This window comes from Oryx dammah, unplaced genomic scaffold (genome assembly GCF_014754425.2).
Source record: "Oryx dammah isolate SB20612 unplaced genomic scaffold, SCBI_Odam_1.1 HiC_scaffold_27, whole genome shotgun sequence".
Lineage (NCBI taxonomy): Eukaryota > Metazoa > Chordata > Mammalia > Artiodactyla > Bovidae > Oryx > Oryx dammah.
Genome location: NW_024070211.1, coordinates 46,761,757 through 46,789,409, shown reverse-complemented (window position 1 = coordinate 46,789,409; position 27,653 = coordinate 46,761,757). Strand labels below are relative to the sequence as shown.

General features: G+C 39.5%; 1 protein-coding gene across 2 annotated transcripts; it reads right to left on the bottom strand.

The window, feature by feature from the left end:
- Positions 1-106: 106 nt before the first annotated feature.
- Positions 107-27,388, bottom strand: KCTD18 (potassium channel tetramerization domain containing 18). Of its 2 annotated transcripts, XM_040228844.1 has the most exons (7): positions 27,303-27,388; positions 24,306-24,540; positions 22,228-22,439; positions 19,758-19,951; positions 18,574-18,668; positions 10,381-10,483; positions 107-5,538 (listed from the first exon to the last, which is right to left on the bottom strand). In XM_040228844.1, the coding sequence occupies exons 2-7, from the start codon at positions 24,463-24,465 to the stop codon at positions 5,034-5,036; spliced, it is 1,269 nt and encodes a 422-aa protein (XP_040084778.1). In that variant the 5' UTR covers positions 24,466-24,540; positions 27,303-27,388; the 3' UTR covers positions 107-5,033. The 2 variants fall into 2 exon arrangements, with proteins under 2 accessions (XP_040084778.1, XP_040084779.1); XM_040228845.1 differs by lacking the exon at positions 19,758-19,951 and having other exon boundaries at positions 22,250-22,439.
- Between the last annotated feature and the right edge of the window lie 265 nt (positions 27,389-27,653).

Genomic DNA, 27,653 nt, shown 5'->3' with positions numbered 1-27,653 from the left:
TTACCAAACCCTTCTGTGCTTCAGTTTCCCCCATCTGAAAAATGGAAATAATAAGACACCTACATCATAGGGTTGGTGTATTCAATTAAGTTAACATATAAAGGGCTTAGAAGGATACATCTTAGTTTTTATTAGATATTAATAGTTGCTTGGTTATAACAGCAAACAAAAATGTCTCTAATATTATACTAAAGCCAGAAATGTGAGAACTAACAGGATCGAATTTTTTAATTGGCAGGCCTGGGACAGCCTTCCTTTATTATTCTCCCCCTCAACTCCCAGGGCTCCATTCCTGCCAGTGTTTGACAGCTCTAAAGTTCCCTTACTCATCCACACCTCCCAATTAGGAGAGGCAGCCACCAGTATTTTGCTCAGGTTAAGTTATTCAACTACTACAATGGTTCTCAACTTGGGGTAATCGATTTTGTGTCCACCCTCCAACCCCAGGAGACATCTGGAAAAGTTTGAGAACATTTTCATCATCACAACTGGGGCAGGGTGCTGCTCAGTACCCCACAGTGCACAGTATAGCTGTCCTCAATAAAGAACTGTCTAGTCCAAAAATGTTATCTAGGCCAAAAGTGTCACAGCTGAAAACCCCAATCTGGAGGTTCCAAGGGCTCTGGAGAAAGAAAACAGAAATAGCAGATGAGCAAGGACGTCCTGCCTTGTTCCTCCAGCTGCACTGGGTTCCCACCTGGTTCAGCCCACGTTAGCAAATCCAGACCATCTGGCCCTCAGCTGGAATCTCAGTGTACACTCTCTGATGTCTTTGGGCTATTCATGTCATCTACATAGAAGCTGGATTCCCACATCTTCCAAACCCAGAAATTAGGGCATAAGTTCTTGAAAGAAGTGCTACTGAAGTTGAATGTCCACATTTTTAAGAACTCTTGGCAGAAAGAAGCAATGTTCGTCTTCTTCCAACTTCAGCAAATACATGACCTTTTTCTTTCCATAAAGTGCTCTCTGTTTAAAATGTTTTACTTCTAAGTTTCAGGCCCTCAAATTTATTCCTGTAGCTGAACAAAATTTTACTAAGGTAATGGAAGTTCTAGGGTAAAAGAAGGGAAAGTATGAGAAGCAACATTATAAAATGAAAAGCTGTTAAATAAACAAGTAGGACAGGGTACCAATTGACAGTTACTGTAAAATTCTGTTTGTCTTAGCCACAGCTTGCATCAGGAAGTGTCTAGCCAGCAAATCTAAAATGCGTATTGGCTGTCTGAGGCAACACATGTGAACAAAGAAAAATTAGCTTTTCTGTAACAACGTAAACCATGTGTAGCTCATGAGGCTGACAGAACTGTAAGTGAAAATGGTCCCTTTGAGGCTTCACCACCAACCAAATTTCGTGCATATAAAATTCTGAAAACAGCTGGAAACCAATCTTTTTTGTTTCTGTTATTCATGATGTTTCCTTTCCTGACTATACTACATGCTTGAAATCTGCATTTGATTTCATCTGACTGAAAACTGCCGCCCTCAAGCATCACTCATCTGCTCTTCACTGGCTGAGGAATTCAGCAACTTGTTGACAGTTTTCGAGGGAGAGTTTCAGCATATGGAAGAATGACAGTATTTTCCAGAATTAAAATGTTCCTGGCTAACTTAGGAATACACATATGTAAATCATTTAAAAATATTTTTCACTTGCTATAGCAGAAGCTCTCTCCCTTCATTTTATGAAGTTCATACTTTCTACTTAGTTTCTAACCAACATCCTACCAAATGTTGATTAAAGCTATTCAAAGGGACTGAAAGTATATAAATAGGGCAACCCTTTACAAGGCACCTCACATTCATGTAAAGGTTAGCAGTTTTGCCTTTACAGCACAGTTTACTACCACAAGTCTATAGGCACATTCAAAATGCTATTTAAATAAAAATTCCTGTATGAACGATTTCTCAGGGAAGGCCAAATATGCTTGTATATCAATTCCTTCTTTAGAAATCAAGGTATAGTTGATAATAATTATACTGTATTTAACCATAGACTTCGAAGTGAATCAACAATTTTTTCAATGTTAGTACCTGCTAAGGAAGCAATAGGGTTCAGTCTGTGAATGAAAAATTGCATCAGCAATTCTAGCAGGGGCAGTAAGGCAGGAGGGGAGGGGCCAGGCTGCTTTTTTCCTTTCTCAGAAGTCAGGCAGCATCTGTCTGACCTCTCTGGGGTCTCATGAGCCACATCTCTGAATTACTTTAAACAACTTGACAAGCTATGTAACTGTAATGATCATTACTAATGGTAACTGTGGTCATGAACAACAATCGTCAAATTAAGGGACTTTCACAAGCATCTCCTTTGTTTGACAAGATAAATTTTGCAAGGTCAGAAATCAGTTTCTGCACCCCATGAAGACTGCTACCAGATACATTTTATAAAATAATTGGGGTAGAAGAGGGGGTGGAGTGGTTGCCCTAACTGTCAGCAACATACTAGAGGCCTACTATGTACCAGGCATTGCCAGTAGAGAGGTGGCAGAGTCCCTCTAGAAGACAGACATGTGAAGTCAGTTACATCTAGCTTTTCCTTTGGTCAGTGATGCTGTGTCAGTCTGAAAATTAGATTATGAAGCTAAAATGTGAGTTGGGAGTAGCGCAGTCATTATTGTACAGTCTTAACTATGTTAACTTCATCCTCCTGATCTTTAAAGGACTAGGAAAGACTAACCTTCATTATGTTGTTCTGAAACTAAAAAGCAAAATAAACACAATGAAATAAAATATATGAAAATACTTTAAAACTATAACATAAGGCAATATTGAAACAGAAACTTGGTATTTATAAATACAAATGAAACAACTGTTTCAGTAGATTCCTACTGTCAGCCTTAGGCTTTCCACCGCATAACTAACCAGTTTTAATCAGGGCAAACCAGTTTTCAACACAGATTACCTAGAAGGGCATAGTTAACTATCTTTTTTATAAAAAAGATAATGAACAATACTTAAATACCCTAACTCATCCCATTCAGAATTTCTATTGTGTCCTTTGACCCAACAATTGCACAAACCTACTTCTCTAAAGTAATGATACTGAATTACTATTTTATAAAGCATTCTTTCATTTAAAAAATTTTTTATTTTCCAGGAAGGGCCAGGGGTTATGATGAGTTGCCAACTCGTATGTTTGCAGAGTCTGGTGTTAGGAAAAATGTTTCTTCATGCAAAATGAACGTACCACCCCCCCCACCCCCCCGCCCCAATCACACCAAAATAAAGTAATTTTCAAGTTCCAGGAGCATTTTGACTCCTGATATTTATAAGGGAAAGTTTGTACCTTTCAACTTTAGCTGTGCCATGGCCCAGTAGTTATTCCAAAAACGCACCTCTTGTAAAGGCCAAATCTGCTCAATAGATGTCCCTTAAACTACTTGATGCAAAGAAAGGCCAGCTGTCAACTGAATCAACCATGATTAACTTTCAATGTTTCCTCTCCAGACAAATGTTTACTATGTATAAAATACACATCTATTACGATAAAATCTTCTTATATGAATCAGCAATTCAAAATGTCATAGATCAAGCAACACCAATAATATCCTAAATGAAAGTACTTAAAACTCACTCTGGTCTTTAATTTTCAGAAGACCTGGATTTTAGTGTTTTTCAAGGTGACTGCATATTTTATATATTCCCCAGGGGACTATCATTCATGAATCTTTAAATATTCACTTTTTCTACCCAAATAAACCATTTATTTTTAAAAGCTGATGGTACTCAGATAGCTATCCAAATTGGTTTAACTACTTCATACATTAACTATACAAGAAAGCAATTTTGTGAGCAGAAACAGATATAAATGAACAAATTTTTAAACTACTAAAGGGCTCCAGGACTTAAAAATAACTACAGTTACAGAAAAATATCACTTTTTATGGAAAGGTTTTGCTTTATTTAATAGAAAGCAATGTTTTGAGTATATTTACTTTAGTTTTTTAAACCAATGCAAGTACAATGATAAGCACTGAGTAAGAAGTATCCTGTTTTATGAACTTATTTTTAACACAGTGAAAACATACTGCTCACTAAAGATAGAAATATGTGATCCAACTACAAAATATAACATGTATGTGTAAACACATACAACTGAATCGTGAAAAAATAGAAGATTAATCAAAATACTGTTTTAAAATATTAAATTCAAATTATGTGGAAATTTTATGCATAAAAACCATATTGTATAATCAGAATAACTCTTTAATAGTCATTTCTGGAAAAAAAATATTAAGTTTAGTTAAAAAGTTGAATTTTTTTTCTTTTTCAAAGTACTTTGAAAACTTCACGATCCAAATGAAAATAAAATACTTTCACAATTCAGTCCAAAAACATGTTATATAATTCTAAACCCAAGAAATCTTCCTGTGATGTATAAAATAAATCTGCTAAGGGAAAAGAGTAAGAAAAGTCAATCTAGGAAAGAAAACTGTTCCATTAAGTGAGAGTCAAAGTGTGATCTCAAATTACTGTTTTTCCCTCCCCATCATTTCATGTTACCTCTTGAGTCTGAGAGTCACCTGCAGGGGGTTCACCTTAATCTACATATTCTCTCAAATCTTCCCCATCTGGCACCGTAGCACAGGGAAGCACTAAATCACCCCCTCTATTTCACCGGCAGGAAGAGTTAAGCTCAATTTCACTTTTATCTCTCTGCTGAAATGAGAAACATCAAATAAGTGCCTAAAATCTATAATTATTTCAGCAACAAAGTAGGCTTCCTAGGTTTGACTTTGCCCAGCTGTTTTGTTGCCTTAATACCAATTAAGCATTAAAAAAATAAAAAACCTACACATTAAAAAACCTGAAATTAAAACTGTCCCTAGACAAATAATTTAAACGTTGGGAAAATGAGAAGTAAACATAGGCCCAACCACTTACCGTCTCCCTCCTCCATTCCTGCTTCACACTAATCATCCTAAATAGAAACGTAAGTGTTCACCTAGACAGTATGGGGAAAGAGAGCTGCTTGTTTGTGTTAACGGGGTTGGAAGCTTGGAGAGGCAAACGGTCCCGAGTCCCCATTTCCATCACTTGGTCTGGTCCTGCCCGTGCCCGTTCCACGTGCCCAGCGGGCTAAGGGCGTCAGGGGACGGTTCTGGGGGACCCGTCGGCCTGGGTGTGGTGCAGGCAGGCAGGGAAGACCCAGTGGTGCACAGGGGAGTCCGTTTCAGTTTGATCACTCGGTGCGGGGTGGTCGTCTTGTCCGAGAGCAGAACCTTAGCTGGAGGTAGGTGCACGGCCCCGTTCTCAGCAGCCCCAGTCCCCTGGGCAGCCTGGGGATGCCCAGGGAGCCCGGTCCCCACCGGGGTTGGTGCTTTCAACTGGGCAGAGCGCTGCGCTGCCCTTCCTCCTGCAGCCAAGTTTGCCGTTGCTCGGGGCCAAGGTTGGGGGGCACTGGCTGGAGACACCCTGATGGAAGCAGAGTTCTTGACCTTAATTTGGGTGCTGGTGGAAGGACCCAAAAATCGGACTGGCTTAGGTCCGGTCTTAGAGTTCACACCTTCTTCTTCCTCTTCATTGACTATTAGTCGCCTGTAAATACAGAAGTGGGTCCTTGTCAGCATTTAGAGGTTTAATAGCTAATGAAAATGTCTCCAAAGTTTAACTTCAAGGTGAACAAAAAGGTTTTTGTCAAGAATTTGAGTCAAGAGGTTTAGCCGTATAACCTACCTACCTCATCTCTCATTGCCCAAGGTCAATAAATAAATTAGCAAGATTGCAGAAGATTGTTTCAATTTAAATACACTCTTTTAAACTCATGCATAATGTTAATACCAACGATAGGTTAAAATCTGAAGTGTACACTAGAATTATACACTTGTTCTCACAAAGCCTGATGCAATGCAGAGGGTAACCAGGAGTGTCCCAAGTTGTTTTTCCCAGAAAAGCAGCTGCAAAAGATTTATTAAGGGAAAAAATGGGTTTCACAAATAAAACTTGAGAAATGCTAAGTGTATTTTATTCTATTGAAGTTTTAAACTCTATGTTAACAAAGATTCCATAGTAAAGACACCTGTTTAGCTTTGTTGACTCCATTTACCAATCATTCTGTAATGTAACCTTTGGCACCCAGTAAAATTAGCATGCTACAGAACACATTCTGGGAACTGCTAGACTAGTAAAACCCACGGTACAGTTCGATGCTTTTCGAATTCAAGAAGTATTGGACAAACCTTCAAAGATTCCTGAACTGAGTTACCATTCACTGTAAAAAGCCTTAAGTGGGAACATTGGTGGACAGGTGATTGTTTCATCTATTGTACAGAAATCAACACAGAGAATCAACTAAAATGAAAAAACTGAGGAAAATGTTTCAAATGAGAAAACAAGATAAAATCTCACCAAAAGACATTAATGAAACATAGATTAAGTAATTTGGCTGATAAGGAGTTCAATAATGGTCATAAAAATGGTCACCGAACTGGGAGAAGAATGAACAAACACAGTGAAAAACTTCAACAAAGATATGAAAAATATAAGGAAGTCACAGAGCTGAAGAATACTATAACTGAACTGTAAAATATACTACAGGGGTTCAACAGCAGGCCAGATGAAGCAGAAGAAAGAATCACTCAACTCAAAGGCAGGGCAGTGGAATTCACCCAATTAGCAGAAAGAAAAAGAGTGAAAAAATTGAAGATAGCTGAAGGGACTTATGGGACAACATCAAATTAACATCCACATTACAGGGCTCCTAGAAGAAGATGGAGAAGGCAATGGCACCCCACTCCAGTACTCTTGCCTGGAAAATCCCATGGATGGAGGAGCCTAGTGGGCTGCAGTCCATGGGGTCGCTGAGAGTTGGACACGACTCAGTGACTTCACTTTCAGTTTTCACTCTCATGCATTGGAGAAGGAAATGGCAACCCACTCTAGTGTTCTTGCCTGGAGAATCCCAGGGACGGCGGAGCCTGGTAGGCTGCCGTCTATGGGGTCGCACAGAGTTGGACATGACTGAAGCGACTTAGCAGCAGCAGCAGAAGAGAGAAAGGAGAAGAAATCTTGCTTGAATAAATAATAGCTGAAAATTACATAGCTGAAGAAGGAAAGACATCCAGATCCAGGAAGCCCAGAGAATTCCAAATAAGGTAAGCCAAAGAGACCTACACTAAGACACATTATAATTAAAATGTCAAAAGTTAAAGGAGAAAATCTTAAAAGCAGCAGGAGAAAAATAACTTGTTATATACAAAGGAACCCCCATAAGATTATCAAGAGATTTTTTCAGCAGAAATTTTGCAAGCCAGAAGGGAGTGGCATAATATAGTCACAGTGGTAAAAGAAAGAAAAAATCCAACCAAGAATACTCTACCCAGCAAAGTAACTATTAAGAATTGAAGGAGAAATAGTTTTCCAAACAAGCAAAAGCTAAAGCAGTTCATCACCACTAAACCAGCCTCTTGAGAAATCTGTACGCAGGTCAGGAAGCAACAGTTAGAACTGGACATGGAACAACAGACTGGTTCCAAATAGGAAAAGGAGTACATCAAGGCTGTATATTGTCACCCTGCTTATTTAACTTATATACATCATGAGAAACACTGAGCTGGATGAAGCACAAGCTGGAATCAAGATTGCTGGGAGAAATATCAATAACCTCAGATATGCAGATGACACCACCCTTATGGCACAAAGTGAAGAACTAAAGAGCTTCTTGATGAAAGTGAAAGAAGAGAGTGAAAAAGTTGGCTTAGAGCTCAACATTCAGAAAACTAAGATCATGGCATCCGATCCCATCACTTCATGGCAAATAGATGGGGAAACAGTGGAAATAGCGGCTGACTGTTTTTTGGGCTCCAAAATCACTGCAGATGGTGACTGCAGCCATGAAATTAAAAGACGCTTACTCCTTGGAAGGAAAGTTATGACCAACCTAGACAGCATTTTGAAAAGCAGAGACTAACAAAGGTCTGTCTAGTCAAGGCTATGATTTTTCCAGTAGTCTTGAATGGATGTGAGAGGTGGACTATGAAGAAAGCTGAGCGCTGAAGAATTGATTCTTTTGAACTGTGGTGTTGGAGAAGATTCCTGAGAGTCCCTTGGACTACAGGGAGATCCAACCAGTCCATCCTGAAGGAGATCAGTCCTGGGTGTTCACTGGAAGGACTGATGTTGAAGCTTAAACTCCAATACTTTGGCCATCTGATGCAAAGAGCTGACATTTGAAAAGACCCTGATGCTGGGAGATTGAGGGCAGGAGGAGAAGGGGACGACAGAGGATGAGATGGTTGGATGGCATCACTGACTCAATGGACATGAGTTTGGGTAGACTCCAGGAGTTGGTGATGGACAGGGAGGCCTAGCGTGCTGCAGTCCATGGGGTCTCAAAGAGTCGGACACAACTGAACTGAAACCAGCCTTACATGAAAGGTTAAAGGAACTTCTTTAAGCTTAAAAGAAAGGGTACTAATTAGTAACAAGAACACATACGAAAGAATAAATCTTACTGGAAAGGTAAACATGTAGTAAAGGTAGTATATTAATCACTTTAAGCTGATATAAAGGCTAAAAGTCAAAAGTAATAAAAATAACTATGATTAAAGTAATCAGTTAAGAGACAGTATAAAAATGACATCAAAACATAAAAACATGGAATGGGATAGTACAATTATTGATACGTACAAATAGTGGTACGATTTGTACCACTAAAGAAAGTTATCAAAGTTATAAAGGAAGAGAGCAAGATAACAGAACAACAGAGAGGAACTACAAAAACGGCCAGAAAGCAATTAACAAAATGGAAATAAGTACGTGTGTGCTCAGTCTGACTGAGTTATGTCTGACTCTTTGTGACCCCATGGACTGTAGCCTGCCAGGCTCCTCTGTCCATGGAATTTTCCAGGCAAGAATACTGGAGCAGGTTGCCGATTCCTACTTCAGAGCAATTAAATACATACATACCTATCAATAATTACTTTAAATGAAAACAGACTGCATTCCCCAATCAAAAGAGATAGGGTGGCTGAATAGATCACACAATAGCACCCATCTTAAGCTGCCCACAAAGTACTCACTCTAGATGTAAGGACACACAGACTAAAAGTGAAGGGATGGGAAAAGATATTCCAAAAGTAACAAAAGAAAACAAAAGAAAGCTAGAGTAGCTGTACTTAACATCAGATTCTTAGAAATGGAATCGTAACAGCATACTCATTTGAAAACTGTGAATATATTTGACCTTTAAACTCTACTGAACACAACCGAAATTTTGTAGGTGAAAAATGGTTCTTTGGGACCTCACAAGTGCTGCTAAGTCATCATTATCACCATTTTGACCATGAATCAAAAATAATGCTTAATACAATCCCAGAGGAAAGACAACCAACACAGAGGAGAGCTTCCATAAAGCCCCTTCCGCTTGCTTCGCATTTTTGATGCATCTTCCACTGAAGACTCCAGTCCCGTCTTTCTCCACCTTAGCACTATTGCCATTTGGGGTTCAATAATTCTTTGTTGTGAGGGGCTGCCCTCTGCCTTCTAGGAAGCAAACCTCTAAATGCCAGCAGCATCCCCCACCCTACAGTGTCTCCAAATATTGCCAAATATATCCCCTGGATAACAAAACTGCCTCTGGTTGAGAACCACTGCTCTAGACCCAAATGATATCTGCTCGCTGTAAGTTCAGATGGCAAAAAGAAATACTGATAATAAAATGAGAACCCTTAATAAAAAAGATCTTTTTAAATAATATAGGATTAATACTAAACACTAAGTAAAATTCTCTGCATTCTGTGAAAGATTCAGAGAGTAAAAGAAAGCAGTTTGTTGAAATTTCATAGGACAGAAACAAAGTCTAAAATAGATGATCAAGAAATTAGAACATCAGAAAGCCACGAATAATACCCAGACAATGAAAATGAAATAATTTTAAATGTATGTAAAGCACAGTGAAAGACACAGATGTGCAGTGAATTTAATGCTAATTATTTCATAGAACATAAGAAAATACTACTAAATAAAAATGCTATTAGTATTTGTGGTTACAGAAAAGAATTCAGAGTAGATCACAGGAAATTTCAAATATTAAGTCTAATACATTTTTTTGACTATTGCCAATAAAGCCTGAGATTTCACTTTAGTGGGGAAAAATACCACAGCATTCCCACTGTGTCCAATAGTATTTTTAAAATCAGACTCTCCCCCAAATAATAATAATAAACTATATAACTCAGTTTTAAAGAATTACTTCTACTTTTTACATAGTTCTGGTAACTTTGCATTTATCTAGATTTATATTTTGATGGTAAGTCAAAATATTTATCAAGGTGATTAGTAAGCTCAGTGAGGTTAAGAACCATTATTTATTCTCCCAATAAAGGCAGTAAAAATAAAGGTGATAGATTAATAATAATAAATCAACAGAGAACAAATAACCTCTTTCGAATTGGAGCCATGTGACTCAGACTTCCAAGTAAAGGGCGCTCTTCCAGAGTCCAGCATTCTATCAGCTCGTGAGGCACCCGCCAGTAGCTAACACCTGGAAGATAAAAGACAATTTAGAGAACCTCTGTCCGCTGCCAAAGATTCAGCAACATTGTTTTGTATAAAACTGGCCAGGAAAACCTTAAACTTCATGCCTCCTGTTTAACAAAAAGTACACACAGGAAAAGGTCCCACGAAGAGCCAGGGCAGCAGGGACACAGCTCATGACCTGGGTCTACGAAGAGCTGCCAGCCCAGCTCTGCCACTGATAATCAGCAGGTCATTATATAAACCTGGGCAACTGAGTGTATGCTGGTTAAGGCCACAGGTTCTGGAGCCAAGACTGCCTGGGTCTGGATCTCATTTCTATCATTCGCTAATCATAACACCTTGGGAAAGTTAACAACTTTTCTGTGTCCAAATTTCCTCATCTGTGAAATGATGATGAGAATTCAAACCTTAAATGAGAAAATAAAAGCAAAGTGCCCAGAACAAGGCCTGGCACAGACTTAGCACTCAAGAGATGTTCGGTACCTTTATCGTAAGTCACAGTGTCGGTAGTAACGTGAAGACTGGACACTGGGGGTTCTAACACTTGCCCTCTCTACCTCACTAGGTTGCTGTGGGGTAGTTATCAATTCAGATAAATTTTGTGAACCACTTTATAAAAGGCAACCACTATATGAACAGGAGGTGTCAATACTTTATAGGCACCTGTTCAAACAAGAATACTCTGAGGGGCTTCCCTGGTGGTCTAGTGGTTAAGAATACACCAGCCAGTGCAGGAAACACAGGTTCAATCCCTGGTCTGGGGAGATCCCACATGCCAGGGAGCAACTAAGCCTGTGATCCACAACTACTAAGCCAGCACCCTAGAGTCCTCATGCCACAAACTAAAGCCCACGTGCCTGGAGCCTGTGCTCCGCAACAAGGGAAGACACCACAATGAGAAGCCTGCTCACCACAGCTAGAGAGAGCCCACACGCGGCAATGAGCAGAGCACAGCCAAAAGTAAATAAATACGACTTTAAAAAAAAAAGAATAATCTGAGTTAATATGGTAAGCCAAGATTCCAGTCAAGTTCACTTAATTTTTAAATCTGCTGTTTCTTTTTAAAATTTATTTTATTGACGTATACTTGATTTAAAATGCTGTGTTAATTTCTGCTGTACAACAGTGATTCAGTTATACATATATATGTATATATTATTTTTCATATTCTTTTCCATTATGTTTATCACAGGATTCAGGACAATAGGACCTTGTTGTTTATTCTATAGGTAACAGTTTGATACATTTCTAATTGAAAGCTGAAAATGTATTCTTATGAAACTTAAAAACATTATCTAAGTGAAAGAAGCCAGACACAAAAGGTCATATATTATAGGATTCAATTTATATAAAAATCCAGAATATGCAAATCCATTGAGATAGAAAGCAGACTGGTAGTTGCCAGGGGCTGAGGGGAGAGGAGAACGTAGAGGAACTGCTTAATGGGTACTGGGTTTCCATTTAGGGTGAAGGAAATGTTTTAGAACTAAACAGAGGTGCTGGTTACACACACTGTTAGTGTAGCAAATGTCACTGAAATGTGTACTTTAATTCTTATGTGAATTTCACCTCAATTTTTTAAAAAAAGAACCATAAAAATTATACATAGACACATTAGAAAAAGTTTAAAGAATGATGCTGAATAAAAATGGCTTGGCATTAAAAACAAAAGTAATCTTTAAATCCCAAGAAAGAATTTGGCGTTTTCTTTTTAATCATTAAAGGTCCAGTAATAACAACCAACTTACCAAGGTGAGCCCATAAATTATTATATATATCATGTCCAATACTCAAAGTCTGTGGACCTCATTTTAAGGCAACTTTCTAGAACTGCTTGATCATACTCCCAAACCTACTTAAACACCACAAAAACATTCCTAAATCTCATCCAGTAAGTTTTCACCTCTAAGTCAGGTTTATTGAAATATAACTTACATAAAATAAAATTTACTGTTTTTAAGTACTCTGAGTTTTGACAAGTGTGTACAGTCATGTAACTATGGCCACAATCAAGATATACAACATTTCTATCACCCTCAAAAGTTGCCTTGTGCCCTTCTATAGTCAATGCCCTGCCCTCCATTCCTTAGTTTTGCCTTTGTCAGAGGGTCACATAAACGGAATCATACACGATGTATGCAGTCTTTTGTGTCTGGCTTCTTTAGCGTGATGCTTTGAAGATTCATCCGTGTTGAGATATGTATCAACAGTCATTTCTTTTTATTTCTGAGTAGAACTCCATTATATGGATATACAGCAAACTGTTTTTAAAACTTTATTTTTTTCTATATAATTCATGTGCATTGTATAAAACTTGGAAAATATATAAAAGTATATATAAAAAATAAAAATCACTTCTAATTAAGGGATTAGGAGTCATGGCTCATGACATTTTGATGTGTCATTCGAGTCTTTTTTCTATTCATGTGATATGCACATAATTGAAAACATTATATTTAATTTTGTTTCCTACTTTTGACCATTTCTTAATCATAGGCACTCATCAATGTAAAAAGTTACTCAAGGTAATTCAAATAGCTATATCCCATCTATATCCTGTGGATGTGCCAATATGTATTTAGCCCTGTATTATAGACATTTACATTGTTTTTACTTTTTCCCTATTGTGAATAATGCCTAGTTGAACATCTCTGTTCATAAGCCTTTTTCTTTTCCCCCCCCCCCTTGGATTTATTTTTTTATTTTTTTTATTTTATTTTTTATTTTTTTATTTTTATTTTTTTTACTTTACAATTCTGTATTAGTTTTGCCATACATTGACATGAATCCACCACGGGTGTACATGCATTCCCAAACCTGAACATAAGCCTTTTTCTGCATTTGATTATGTCTATAAGGTAGATTTCTGGAAGTAGAATTACTGAGTCAAAAGATATGAATAATATCGATGCTATTGATATATACTGATAAATTATTTCCAAAAAAGTAATATTAATTTTACTCCTGCCAAGAACGTATGAAATCTTTACTAATCTGGTATATAAAAATAGTTCTCATTTAATGCATATTTCATTAATAATGAGTTTGAACCTCTGACACATTTATTTCCTTTTCTGGGAATTTTATGGTCATGAATCTTATACCTTTATTTTTAATAGGGTTGAACTGATTTTCTAGTCAATTTAAATAAACTCTATTTATTGTAAGGATAATCTTTGCTTAAGGTAACACTTTCATGCAAGTTTTTAAATTAGTTTTAAAATTTTATTTATAATGTTTTATGCTTTAAAGTTAATACATTAAATATTGTATAAGCAAATTTATCTTTGTCTTTATGTTTCATTTTAAGCTTATAATTTCTTTTCCAATTAAGAAATCAGTTATTTGCTTATATCTTAACTATAGTTTATAAAAGTTTCATTTTTCATTCATAAATTTACCTGGTAGTATTTTGATAAATGCTGTGAGGTTAAAGTTATGTTCTTCTCCCAAGCATGTTTCTCAAATAACCTATCCTTCTTTATTGGTATTTAAAGCTTTCTTAAGGTTTCCCTGGTGACTCAGACAGTAAGAATCAGCCTGCAATGCAGGAGACCTGGGTTCAATTTCTAGGTCAGGAAGATACCCTGGAGAAGGGACTGGCAATCCACTCCAGTATTCTTGCCTGGAGAATTCCATGGACAGAGGAGCCTGGAGGGCTGCAGTCCATGGGGTCGCAAAGAGTCAGACACAACTGAGCAGCTAACACTTGCACACTTTTTTCACTTTCATCTTCTTTCTTTCAATAGTTCTTTCTCTCATTTCTGTTTCCTGTATTATGGCTTTCCACAGGCCTCCCAGAACTTTTGTAAGAAAACAATAATACTTTATAACATGCTTTCTAAAAAGTTAAAGTCAGTCACACATACATGCTTTCTTTAGAGTCAGAGATCCCAGCTTCCTGAGTCACTGGAGAAGGAATCCCAGCCAGGCCCTCCCAAAGCTTCCTGGGCAGCCTGGCAGTCCAGGGGCACAAAAGGAGACTGAGAACACCAGGGCGGGTGTTCCTCAACTTAAGCCCAAGTGCCTCAAAGTCAATTAAGTCTCAAGTAAATAAGCTTAGAGAGAATAGCACTTTGTTCATTACACTTCATCCTATCTGTTTCAGGGGTATGATATGAAAAGAAAAAGGAGGAAAAGTGGGGGTTGGCGGGGGACTGAGGAAAAAAGGATTGGGACCAGCACCCTGCCTGAAAGAGGAACAGCTGATGAAGAGTTTTTAAAAGGCTCTTCCGTTCTCTATTCAATCTTATGTGACTTGCAATGTCGTCTCTACCAGCTTTTAAGATCATTTGAGGACTAAGATGTGTCTTATTTCTCTTTGGATATTTTAGGATTTATTATAGTGCTTGCACCTAACAGATACCAATACATGTTCAGTTCAGTTCAGTTCAGTCGCTCAGTCGTGTCCAACTCTTTGCGAGCCCATGAATCACAGCACGCCAGGCCTCCCTGTTCATCACCAACTCCTGGAGTTCACTCAAACTCATGTCCATCGAGTCGGTGATGCCATCCAGCCATTTCCTCCTCTGTCGTCCTCTTCTCCTCCAGCCCCCAATCCTTCCCAGCATCAGGGTCTTTTCCAAAGGGTCAATTCTTCGCATGAGGTGACCAAAGTACTGGAATTTCAACTTCAGCATCAGTCCTTCCAATGAACACCCAGGACTGATCTGCTTTAGGATGGACTGGTTGGATCTCCTTGAGGTCCAAGGGACTCTCAAGAGTCTTCTCCAACACCACAGCTCAAAAGCATCAATTCTTCTGTGCTCAGCTTTCTTCACAGTCCAACTCTCACATCCACACATGACCACTGGAAAAACCATAGCCTTGACTAGACAGACCTTTGTTGACCAAGTAATATCTCTGCTTTTCAATATACTATCTAGGTTGGTCATAACTTTCCTTCCAAGGAGTAAGCGTCTTTCAATTTCATGGCTGTGATCACCATCTGCAGTGATTTTGGAGCCCCTAAAGATAAAGTCTGACATTGTTTCCACTGTTTCCCCATCTATTTCCATGAAGTCATGGGACCAGATGCCATGATCTGAGTTTTCTGAATGTTGACTTTAAATCAACTTTTTCACTCTCCTCTTTCACTTTCCTCAAGAGGCTTTTTAGTTCCTCTTCACTTTCTGCCATAAGGGTGGTGTCATCTGCATATCTGAGGTTATTGATATTTCTCCCGGCAATCTGGATTCCAGCTTGTGCTTCTTCCAGCCTGGCGTTTCTCATGATGTACTCTGCATAGAAGTTAAATTAGCAGGGTGACAATATACAGCCTTGATGTACTCCTTTTCCTATTTGGAACTAGTCTGTTGTTCCATGTCCAGTTCTAACTGTTGCTTCCTGACCTGCATACAGATTTCTCAAGAGGCAGGTCAGGTGGTCTGGTATTCCCATCTCTTCTCAGAATTTTCCACAGTTTATTGTGGTCCACACAGTCAAAGCCTTTGGCATAGTCAATAAAGCAGAAATAGATGTTTTTCTGGAACTCTCTTTTTCCATGATCCAGCAGATATTGGCAATTTGATCTCTGGTTCCTCTGCCTTTTCTAAAACCACCTTGAACATCTGGAAGTTCACGGTTCACGTATTGCTGAAGCCTGGCTTGGAGAATTTTGGGCATCACTTTACTAGCATGTGAGATGAGTGCAATTGTGTGGTAGTTTGAGCATTCTTTGGCATTGCCTTTCTTTGGGATTGGAATGAAAACTGACCTTTTCCAGTCCTGTGGGTACTGCTGAGTCTTCCAAATTTGCTGGCATATTGAGTGCAGCACTTTCACAGCATCATCTTTCAGGATTTGAAATAGCTCAACTGGAATGCCATTACCTCCACTAGCTTTGTTCGCAGTGATCCTTTCTAAGGCCCAGTTGACTTCACATTCCAGGATGTCTGGCTCTAGGTAAGTGATCACACCATCGTGATTATCTGGGTCATGAAGATCTTTTTTGTACAGTTCTTCTGTGTATTCTTGCCACCTCTTCTTAATATCTTCTGCTTCTGTTAGGTCCATACCATTTCTGTCCTTTATCGAGCCCATCTTTGCATGAAATGTTCCCTTGGTATCTCTCATTATCTTGAAGAGATCTCTAGTCTTTCCCATTCTGTTGCTTTCCTCTATTTCTTTGCACTGATCGCTGAGGAAGGCTTTCTTATCTCTCCTTGCTATTCTTTGGAACTCTGCATTCAGATGGGTATATCTTTCCTTTTCTCCTTTGCTTTTCACTTCTCTTCTTTTCACAGCTATTTGTAAGGGCTCCCCAGCAGCCACTTTGCTTTTTTTGCATTTCTTTTCCATGGGGATGGTCTTGATCCCTATCTCTAGTACAATGTCATGAACCTGTCCATAGTTCATCAGGCACTCTGTCTATCAGATCTAGTCCCTTAAATCTATTTCTCACTTCCACTATATAATCATAAGGGATTTTATTTAGGTCATACCTGAATGGTCTAGTGGTTTTCCCTTCTTTCTTCAATTTAAGTCTGAATTTGGCAATAAGGAGTTCACGATCTGAGCCACAGTCAGCACCTGGTCTTGTTTTTGCTGACTGTACAGAGCTTCTCCATCTTTGGCTGCAAAGAATATAATCAATCTGATTTTGGTATTGACCATCTGGTGATGTCCATGTGTAGACTCTTCTCTTGTGTTGTTGGAAGAGGGTGTTTGCTATGACCACTGTGTTCTCTTGGCAAAACTCTATTAGCCTTTGCCCTGCTTCATTCCATACTCCAAGGCCAAATTTGCTGTTACTCCAGGTGTTTCTTGATCTCCTACTTTTGCATTCCAGTCCCCTATAATGAAAAGGACATCTTTTTTGGGTGTCAGTTCTAAAAGGTCTTGTAGGTATTCATAGAACCGTTCAACTTCAGCTTCTTCAGCGTTACTGGTTGGGGCATAGGCTTGGATTACCATGATATTGAATGGTTTGCTTTAGAAACGAACAGAGATTATTCCGTCATTTTTGAGATTGCATTCAAGTACTGCATTTCAGACTCTCTTGTTGACCATGATGGCTACTCCATTTCTTCTAAGGGATTCCTGCCCACAGTAGTAGATATAATGGTCATCTGAGTTAAATTCACCCATTCCAGTCCATTTTAGTTCACTGATTCCTAGAATGTCAATGTTCACTCTTGCCATCTCCTGTTGGACCACTTCCAATTTGCTTTGATTCATGGACCTGACATTCCAGGTTCCTATGCAATATTGCTCTTTACAGCATTGGATCTTGCTTCTATCACCAGTCACATCCACTGCTGGGTATTGTTTTTGCTTGGCTCCATCCCTTCATTCTTTCTGGAGTTATTTCTCCACTGATCTCCAGTAGCATATTGGGCACCTACCAACCTGGAGAGTTCCTCTTTCAGTATCCTATCATTTTGCCTTTTCATACTGTTCACGGGGTTCTCAAGGCAAGAATACTGAAGTGTTAATACATGTTAAATAAGAAAAAAAGTATTTAAGCATAGAACAGTTAACTCTCTGCCATCTTTAACAAGTGGTATGCCTCTCTGAGACTTCTTTTCCTCATTAACAAATGGTAAACAGCACAAAGTTTTAGGACTAACAGATACTAAGTGTAAACTACATATCACACTGCATATCAAGTAGGAGTATTATTATCAACCCACATTAGCAGCTTGGTAAAAATGGTCAAATTTCAAAGTGTGCATTTAAAGAATATTTTATTTTCTAAGGGCTCTTTAGCTATCTTCCCAGCATTATTTTCATTTTCTCTCTCTCTCTCTCCTTTTGATTATACATTTTATGCTTAATCCAGATGTATACTTCCTAGGACAATGCTAGGTATCCAAAAGGTGTTACAGGAAATCTTTTTAAATTGAATTAAATAAGCATAACTAACAAAAGAATATTTTAGGTTACTGAACTATAAATTATTAACAATATCCAGCAATGCATGAGTTTTAAAATTTTTTAAGTAAACTGCCTCAATGTTACTATGAGGTGACAAATACCTGGACCCACACCAAAAATTACATTCTCTAAAACAGCAATGCAGTATATGACCTTGCTTTGTCTTATTAAGGAAAAGTCTACCTTCCGCCTTGAAATAGAAAAATTGTACTGTACCTTTTCCTTCCCAGGCATCAAAGGCATCCATCATTTTCTTCAATTCTGCTACTGAATAGTAGCTCCAAATGTACTGAACATTATTTCCCGCCTCCCTAGAAATATTACAAAAGGTAATGAAAATATACTACCTAAGTATGAATGTATGTATATGTATACAGCAAATAAGATACTTAATAAGTGCTTGTTAATTAAGGAAAAAAATATGTCGGTACTGAGTAGTTGTTCTTCTGTGATCCTTAAGCATATATATGACATGCTATATTATTATAATATACTAAACTTACATACTAATCTACATTTTACCTCTTTTTACTGTGGCAAAGTATTTGTTAACTCCACAATATAAACTGTGTAGACAAACTAATAAATCTTTAAAATAAGTTTTCTAAAAAATCACCTAACTCCAGCAAAGTTAGAAAAGGTTCAACTTTGACTAAAACTTTTCTAACACTATGCCATGTACTTATATACAAACATCTGTCTGTAAAGAATTCAGAAAATGATGATATATTAATTGTCTAAAAAGCAAGCTCATGTGGTCATGCATTAGTCACTAATACATGACCCAATCCAACCTCCCAGAGAATTAAAAAAAAAAATTGCTAGGTGAATTGACCAGTATAAATAAGATTACAAGGAAAACATTAACAGAATAACCCTTAAGAATTTAACATGCTCAAGGTATAGAATTTTCAAGTTGGGATGGGACTGGATAAAAAAGCCTTTCAGTTCAGTTCAGTCACTCAGTCATGTATGACTCTTGGCATTTCTTAAACCAGGACACCAAGACACAGGCCAGTCCTGGGTCACTCAGCAGGCCTGCTGACTTCTAGGTCAGGCTTCTGCTCATGAACTGTTGTCCAGGGGAGACACCCAAGCATGTGGCTTTTCTCTTCCTTCTTTTCTCTCTGTATAAGGCCTTTCAAGGGATTCTGGTGACTATTCCTAGCTGAGAACCTCTGTAAGACCAGGTGGATAGCCTATTGCTTCTACAGATAACAAATGGCCAGAATTGCAATCTCTTCATGAAGCAGGCTTATCTCAACAGCTATGAAACTCACTCTGTCTATTGAGAAGTATTGATGGTCTTTCCTAGTCAACCACATATTAAACTCAATAACACCTCTTAGAAGAGACCAAGACTTTATTTTGTTCCTTTTCATATTTAAATATGAACATACCTTTTAAAAATGCTTTTACTGTGAATTCTTCCTCCCAGCTGCTTATCAATAGCATCTGTTCCATCAGTTTTTGTGGAATATACACCAATAATTCTACTCTCACAGCTTGCACCAGATGTGTTAAGATAGTGGAGAACCCAAACTGTTGGTTTATTGCATACTAAACCATACGAATCACAGAAGTCTGTTAAAGCCTGAAGCAAAATATATATATACATATAAAGTTTGAATTTAACTCTGGAGCAAAGTAAAAATGAATTTGTTCTATTACTTTCCTGTAAAGCTATCATTTCACTTGGTTGTGAGGGAAATAAAAAGACTAAACATATAATCTACTTTTTATGCCTTTAAAAAACAAAACATTTGTTGAATTTGGGGTGTTGTAGAGGGGGCTTGGGCATTTCACTATCCCAAAATCCAACACCTTTTCATCTAGAGAATCCTTTTCCACTAGGAAATTATGCCTCATTTCCTCCTCCTCTAGACTCGCTATCACCATCATTTTAAAATCTTCATATGATCACTAAAAGTTAGAATTCTTTCTTTTCCCCCAAATTTTCCATTTGACTCAATTTTCCTTTTACCTTCTATTCACTAACCCCATGGTGGATGCTTATTCTGAACTCAAAATCCAATCACGGATGAACCAGATCAACTTGTCTTTCACACTGAAGGACATGAATATATGAAACTAAATGCCTACTATCTGAACTCATTTGGCATTTACCCACCTATTCATTCAGTCACCTGAATACTAAGTGATGTGTGAATACTATGTGTGTGAGGTCCTGGAGACAGGGTCCCAGCCCTCCTCAATTTATAGCTGACGAAGCAGACAGACATTAAATATAAGTCATCAGCACACAGTGAAATAAGTGCGACCAGGTAAGCCTACGAGGTGCTGAGGGGCACAGAGCAAGAGGACTTCACCCGGTGGGGTGGCTCAGGCCTTCCCTGGAAGAAATGGCGTTACTGCTGTGAGCAATAATGTTTCGTTGGTTTTGTATCCCAAGTGCCTAGAAAAGGGTCTGACACACAAAGGAGATGCTTGCTATTTACTGACTCAGAGAAGGAAAAGAGGACCGTAACGTGCGTTGCATTTAATATTGCTATCTAATTCCTGAACTGGCTTTTCTCTTCACTTGCACATCAGTGAAAATCATCAACTATAAACTGTTCAAGGGCAAAAACTGAATGTCCCACACAGTACCCAGAACAGTGTCTTATGAAAAATAAATATGAGTTGGCTGATAGAATGAACGTATGCATGCTCTGTCCTTTGTGCATACAAATCAGAAATGAAAGATGATAAAGGTGAATGTTAATCCACCCCAACTAACCCTACTTAGGTTCTTTTTAGCCCCACTCTGCAGATGCGACAAACAGTACCAAGAGACTGTTTAACAACTCAATTTATAAATAACTCCAGTACCAGAATCTATACAACCATGCAAATTCCCGAAGGGAATCTGGAACCAAATCAACTTTCTCTTCATGCTGCATTACTAATAACTATACCATCAACTTGCTCTCCTAAACACTGACGTCTAAGTCAAAAGAATTCAGACCAATCCAGACCAGTTTTCACTATGCACAATTCTTTAGGAAAAATATTTTTCTTAGATGCCCCAAAGTGCTAAGTAATAACAAATATGATACTTATTAGTGAGAAAAAAAGATGAAGCTGTTCAAGTCATGTAAACACCTTTAAAATGTGATTTAAAATAGAAGCAGTTTAAAAAAAAAGATTTACTGATCTCAAGGTGAACTAATCAAACATATTTCAACTTAATAATCAACTGCTACACTCAATCAGGTGAAAGATTTTATACAATCTTTTATTTATTTATCACCATCCTTTTAAAATTATGCTTCCCTGGTTGCTCAGATGGTAAAGAATCTGCCTGCAATGCTGGAGACATGAGTTCAATCCTGGGGTCAGGAAGATCCCCTGGAGGAGGAAATGGCAATCCACTCCAGGATTCTCGCCTGGAGAATTCTATGGACAGAGGAGCTTGGTGGGCTACAGTCCATGAGGTCACAAAGTTGGACATGACTAAGCAACTAACATATCTATCTTTTCAAAATATCATTTTGGGAAAGAAATTATTACCACTATATCTTTACATACTACAGTGCTGTTCTTAATTTAAGGAACACTTCAAGAGTAGAAGAGTTTTATTTTTAAAAATAAAAAGCCATCAAAAAGTGGTAAATTTTCAACAAGGAATAAAAACTCCAGAAACCTTTACGTGACTTTGTAATATACTTTCTTAAAATAGAATTTTGGCCTAAAAATGAATATTGGTAATTAAGAAAGACAACTTCAAAAATTGTAAGATGTAAAACTGTCTTATTTTGGCTTATGTTACAACACAGGCTATGCAAAATAACATACACTGCTTTGTGAATAATAAATGAATATTATATATTCATATATGTATTTTAAAGCTTAAGAAAATGCCAAGACCTTTTTAAGTTCTATATTTGACCTTAAAGAATATGTCTCCATTTCATTGGCCAAGTGGTCAGACAGACTGTATGGATAAGGGATGCCAAAGTAATCAGCTTCTTCCTGCAGAGCAACCCGAGTTTGCTCCTCTGTGGGAATGTGAACTTCTCCATGAAGATAATCCAAAAGGTATTTAAATAGATGTCCATCACGGTCAATAACACAAGCTCCTAGAAAACATTCAGTTCAAAAATTATTGCATAGATACAAATAACCATGATAAAGTTTCTACATGTCAAACTAAAATTAGACTGCAGACCTCTACAAGTAGAAATGTTTCTTTCTCATAAGAAAGTTAATATCATGTGTTCAAGTAGATTTAGTCAAATTTGGGGATCCTCTGTATTCACACCTACTACATAGGAAAATGTATTCTGTGCTCCATCAAGAATTTTGGATACAATGACCACATTCCCACCGCTGGCCACCACAAAGACCATGGAAGCCTCAGACTGCTGGTAAAATTCTAAGTTCTAGAATTCTAAGTTCTCCTGGCTGGCCCAGGAGAGGTGTATGGAGTTCTTCCCTAATGAGGGTATGTGAGTGCTCATTACTACATCTGGCATTCGTATGTCAGTGATCGTACAAATCAACTTGTAGTGTCACTGACATATAAACCCATGGTTCCAAGACCTGGACACATCATATGTTTGGACTTACTAGGCTTGTCCTTTTGTACTAAACTTTAAAAGAGAAATGCTATGTGGGTACTACTTTATGAAAAAGGGCTTTTCTTAGACAATTCAGCAGAATTAAAAAAAAAAAAAAACTTCTGTATGGACAGAGGAGCCTGACAGGCTACAGTCCATGAGGTCATAGTCAGATACAACTTAGTGACTAAACCACCACCATGAGGTTATTCAATAATTCCTTTTCTCCCTTGATTAGTTTAGAATAAAAGGATTAAGAAGGTATAAACTTTGCGGCAGAGGAAACACTCACTTCCCGCTGACCACTTTTTCACCACAGCCTTTCTGTCCAGATGGACATCAAGTCCTGGGCACCACACATCAGTGAGTTTTCCATTCTTTCAACTGCCATTCATCTGGCAAACAAGACCCAGGGATACTAACAGCCCTTCAGGCTCAGAACTCCTCAATCTGACACAGAAGCAAGAGTGGGTGCTCTGAGCCCCAGAATCCCTAGGATGTACAAAAAGCCCTACTTGCATTGCTGAAGTTTTTTTTACAACCAGCAGTAGGTTCAGTGTACCCCAAAACACTTGAAGCAAAGAGCAGCACTAGGACCCTAATCCTTGCGTTTTACAGTTTCTTCTGAAACACCAATTTTCAGTCCTCTCCCATGGTTGACTGATAGTATCACTGCACTGACGTTTTCTGTGACACACACGTCAGCCCACACAGGGCTCTGCAGCTGGACTAGGAGTGAATTTAACACTAATTCTACATTGACAGTGCCTGCCCTTAGCTATGAAGCCAGCTGCTTTCTCCAAGAAACACAATTTTTAACTTGAAGAACACATACAGAAGCTAATATATTTGAATCAAGCTCAATACAAAGACCCACTGAGTTGCATAAATGTAATACCTTTCTAAATATAATTAATCCCCCAAATCAGATCCATGGTTGGACTGTATATGGGCTTCCCTGATGGCTCAGATGGTAAAGAATCTGCCTGCAATTCAGGAGACCCTGAGTTCAATCCCTGGATTTGGAAGATCCCCTGACGAGGGGAATGGATACCCACTCCAATACTCTTGCCTGGGAAATCTCATGGACAGGGGAGCCTGGTGGGCTACAGTCCATGGGGTTGCAAAGAGTTGGACAGTTTCACTTTTTGACCTTTATATACATTCACTTTTTTGTCAACTTTTAGCAACAGCATCACATATTCTAGAAACTGGTATTTAATTTCTCCAGGTACTTAATGAAACTCCATACAGTCCTAATGATCTTAGTAATCAGCATACTGAGCTAATACATCCTGTTGTAATTAGAAAAATTAAAGGGAATTTAAACTAGACTCCTATTTTAATGAATATTCACGATCATGCTTATAGACTTGAGGTATTTACCTGATTCATCTGTTTTTAAAGGGAAACGACCACTGAACATGGATGCCAGCATTGAATCCTTAAAGCGGCACAAGGACTCCCGCCTGGCTGTGTAAATACAGCCACCCACGTTCAGTCGAAGAATATCTAACATCTCTTCTTCTGCCTTGTGACCTTCCATTGCTCTCTCCAACACCCAAAGTTTTGCCTTGAAATACTTTCAGAAACTGCAAAACAATGTGGTCTCAGTCCCCCTCTGTAAAAGCAAAGGACAATCACCATTGACATTTCCAATAATACATGAAATAGAATAAAAAGTATACAGTCAAATGTGATTTTAAACAAATTCCTCAGCACTGGCAATATCGAATTGAAGGATTTTATGTAACAGAAAAGACGTCTCAGATATTCTGAGAAGCTGGAAAACTCTGTCCCCAAGTATGTAAATGATAATAAACTATTATAACCAAATCGAGGTGTTGAGATGACTGCTTAAAGAATTAAACGAGATACCTAATGCATTGCCTGTTACATTTAGAGCATAGGTGAGGTGTGATTATGATCTCCTGTATTCACACATCTTTTTAGACTATAATAAGTCTTAGGGAGCAATGTAGACTTGCAGAGGTTATGAGCATGTAGCATGGAATCAGGCTACTAGACGCTACTACTTGCTGTCCTGGGACCTTAGGCAAACATCAGTCCTCCTTTGCCTGTTTCCCCATGTCTAAACTGGAGGTAAGGATGAAGCTTCCCTTAAAGGACTATCACAGGAATGACTGACAGAAAATTTTAAAAGTATGTAGAACAGTCTCTGGCTCCAAGTAAGTACTCAATAAATGATAAATAGCATCTATAATGATATAAAAATTTACCAGAAGGTATATACTGAAAGACGTTATATTGGCTCCAGAGATTTAAGGAAACCTAAGAGCAGACATTACTAACAATGGTAATGATAATTCTTAAATTAAGCAAATATAATTTGTCAACTAAGGTTAGAATTCCATGTATACCAAAACACAAACTGGTCTAGAGGAACAAAATGATATCTGTAAATCATCTGGCTTCTTCCCTCCAAAATAGCTGAAGCTTTGGGGACATTTTATAGATTTTATTTCCTAATCCATTCTGGAGACAGGTGAACCACAGGTGACCGCAGTGTTTCTATGGAACCTAAAACAATACCATGATGAAAAAGGCACTCCCAATGTATCTGGACCTTTCATAGCAAGTGTAAAATGGCTGCCAAGAGGCTCAATGGCATCCATGGCCATTCAGCTATGCCATCAACTATGATCTTTTCCTAGATGCTCCAATTTAGCCAACTTCCAATGAAATAAGAGAAGGAGACCATTAGAGTCTGAGGAATACCATGTGTGTGAAACATAATCAGTAGACAGAAACTATTATGGGCCAACAGTCCAGCCTTCAAAATCCATTTTTCAGTGTGACTTCCTACACTGCCTATAAGTCCAAGCAGCAGCCCAGCAACAAACCATGTGAAAGAACCACTTCTGAGGCCTGGGGTGGAACTGGTTCACGCTGTCCCTGTTATCAGCTCCCTGGAATCCTCTCTATTCTTCAAATCTGCAGGCAAACCTCATTGGTTACATGAACTTCCCAAGCAACCCCAGTTAGAATCTTTGTTGTCCAGATATACTCTGTACCCCTCTCCACATACTATTCCACTTGACTAAATCTCTGGCTTGGGGGACTATAAATTGCATCACCTTTGTTGTTCTTCAGTTGCTAAGTTGTGTCCTACTCTGAGACCTTACTGACTCCAGGCAGCATGCCAGGTTTCCCTGTCTTTCACTAATTCCCAGAGTTTGTTCAAGCTCATGTCCATGGAGTAGGTGATGACATCTAACCCTTAGCGTCACCCTTAACAATTTCCATTTACTGAGTGCTTTATGCCAGCCACTGTAGGAGTCATTGGACTGATTTTACCTAATTCACAGAAAAGTCTTACTACCCAGTAGGCGTTCCTGTCCCTACTGACAGGTAAGGACACTGCTGCTGCTGCTAAGTCACTTGTCGTGTCCGACTCTGTGCGACCACATAGACAGCAGCCCACAAGGCTCCCCGGTCCCTGAGATTCGCCAGGCAAGAATACTGGAGTGGGTCGCCATTTCCTTCTCCAATGCATGAAAGTGAAGTCGCTCAGTCCTGTCGGTCTCTCCGCGACCCCGTGCACTGTAGCGTACCAGGCTCCTCCGCCCAGGGGAGTTTCCAGGCAAGAGTACTGGAGTGGGTTGCCATTGCCTTCCCCAGGTGAGGACACTGGAGAAAGATATAAGAATGCGCGCCCTGCTATAAATGGTGAAGTCAGCCCAATCCAGGACAGCTGGACCAACTCCAAGTTCTTCCAGCCGCACGCCACACAGCCTCCTTCAGCACTCTCACTAAGGCTCCTGACCCGGGCACGTCACTCACCAAACATCTGTCCATCTGAAGACTCCTGCTGATGGCAACAGTAACACAGCAGCACCCTGAGCGCAAGGATTCAAGGGAACCCCTAAGACAGAGGACTACCACTTCCAGGCCAGTCATAGGGCCCCATCCTCAAACGGACCCACTTGGGCTCCCTGCTGGGTCGGAGGGAGTCGGAAGTGCCCAGTCCTCTAAGAAAGCATTCCCAGAGTGCAGGCCTGTGACCACCTGCATCAAAACCATCAGGGAGGCTTGCTGAAAATGCAGATTCCCCGACCACGATAGAGACTCCGGTTCAGAAAGTATGAAGTGGGTCAGGAGTTCGCTAGCGGACCCTACTTTGAGAAACGCTGCTCAAGGGCCTCGAGCTCCTCCCATGACGCTGGACGAAAGGGGAGGGGCTGGGACACCACAAAGCCCCGCCGGGGTCTCCCCGCACTCCGGGGATCCCGAATCTGCTGGAAGCCGAGTCTGCAGCCCGGGCCTTCATCAGGGCGCCGCGCCGCCTCCCGGGCCTGAGGCCCACCCAAAGCCCCGCTCCTCCGGATGGGAGAGGCAGGGTAGGCGGCACCCCCGACTGACCTGCGGCCCGCCTGGCCGTGGGCGCCGCCGCCGCCGGACGCCGCCTGGCCCGACGCGGAAGTGAGCGCCTCCTCTGCTGCTCGGCAACTCCTGTAGAAGCGCGAGCCCAGCGGCGCCCCCGTGCGTCCCGGCAGAGCCTGGGAGAGGAGGCCCCGCCCGGGATACGCCTCGGACGCGCCCCTCCAGCGCCCCGCCCCTCAGCCGCCGCAGAGGAGGCTGCGGAAGGGCTGGTGGGAGGTCACCTCGTCTCCCTATCCTGCTGGGAAAAGAAAAGTCACTGGACGGAGACGCAGGCTGGATGCCCGAGGAACGATCTTGACCATTCAGAGGCTACTTTTACACTTGGAGAAA

Coding starts and splice junctions, on each gene's coding strand:
- KCTD18 (XM_040228844.1), bottom strand. CDS start 24,465: ATGGAAGGTCACAAGGCAGAAGAAGAGATGTTAGATATTCTTCGACTG. Junction 22,440..24,305: donor TTTAAAAACAGATGAATCAG/GTAAATACCTCA, acceptor AATGTTTTCTAG/GAGCTTGTGTTATTGACCGT. Junction 18,669..19,757: donor AGTAAAAGCATTTTTAAAAG/GTATGTTCATAT, acceptor TAATATTTCTAG/GGAGGCGGGAAATAATGTTC.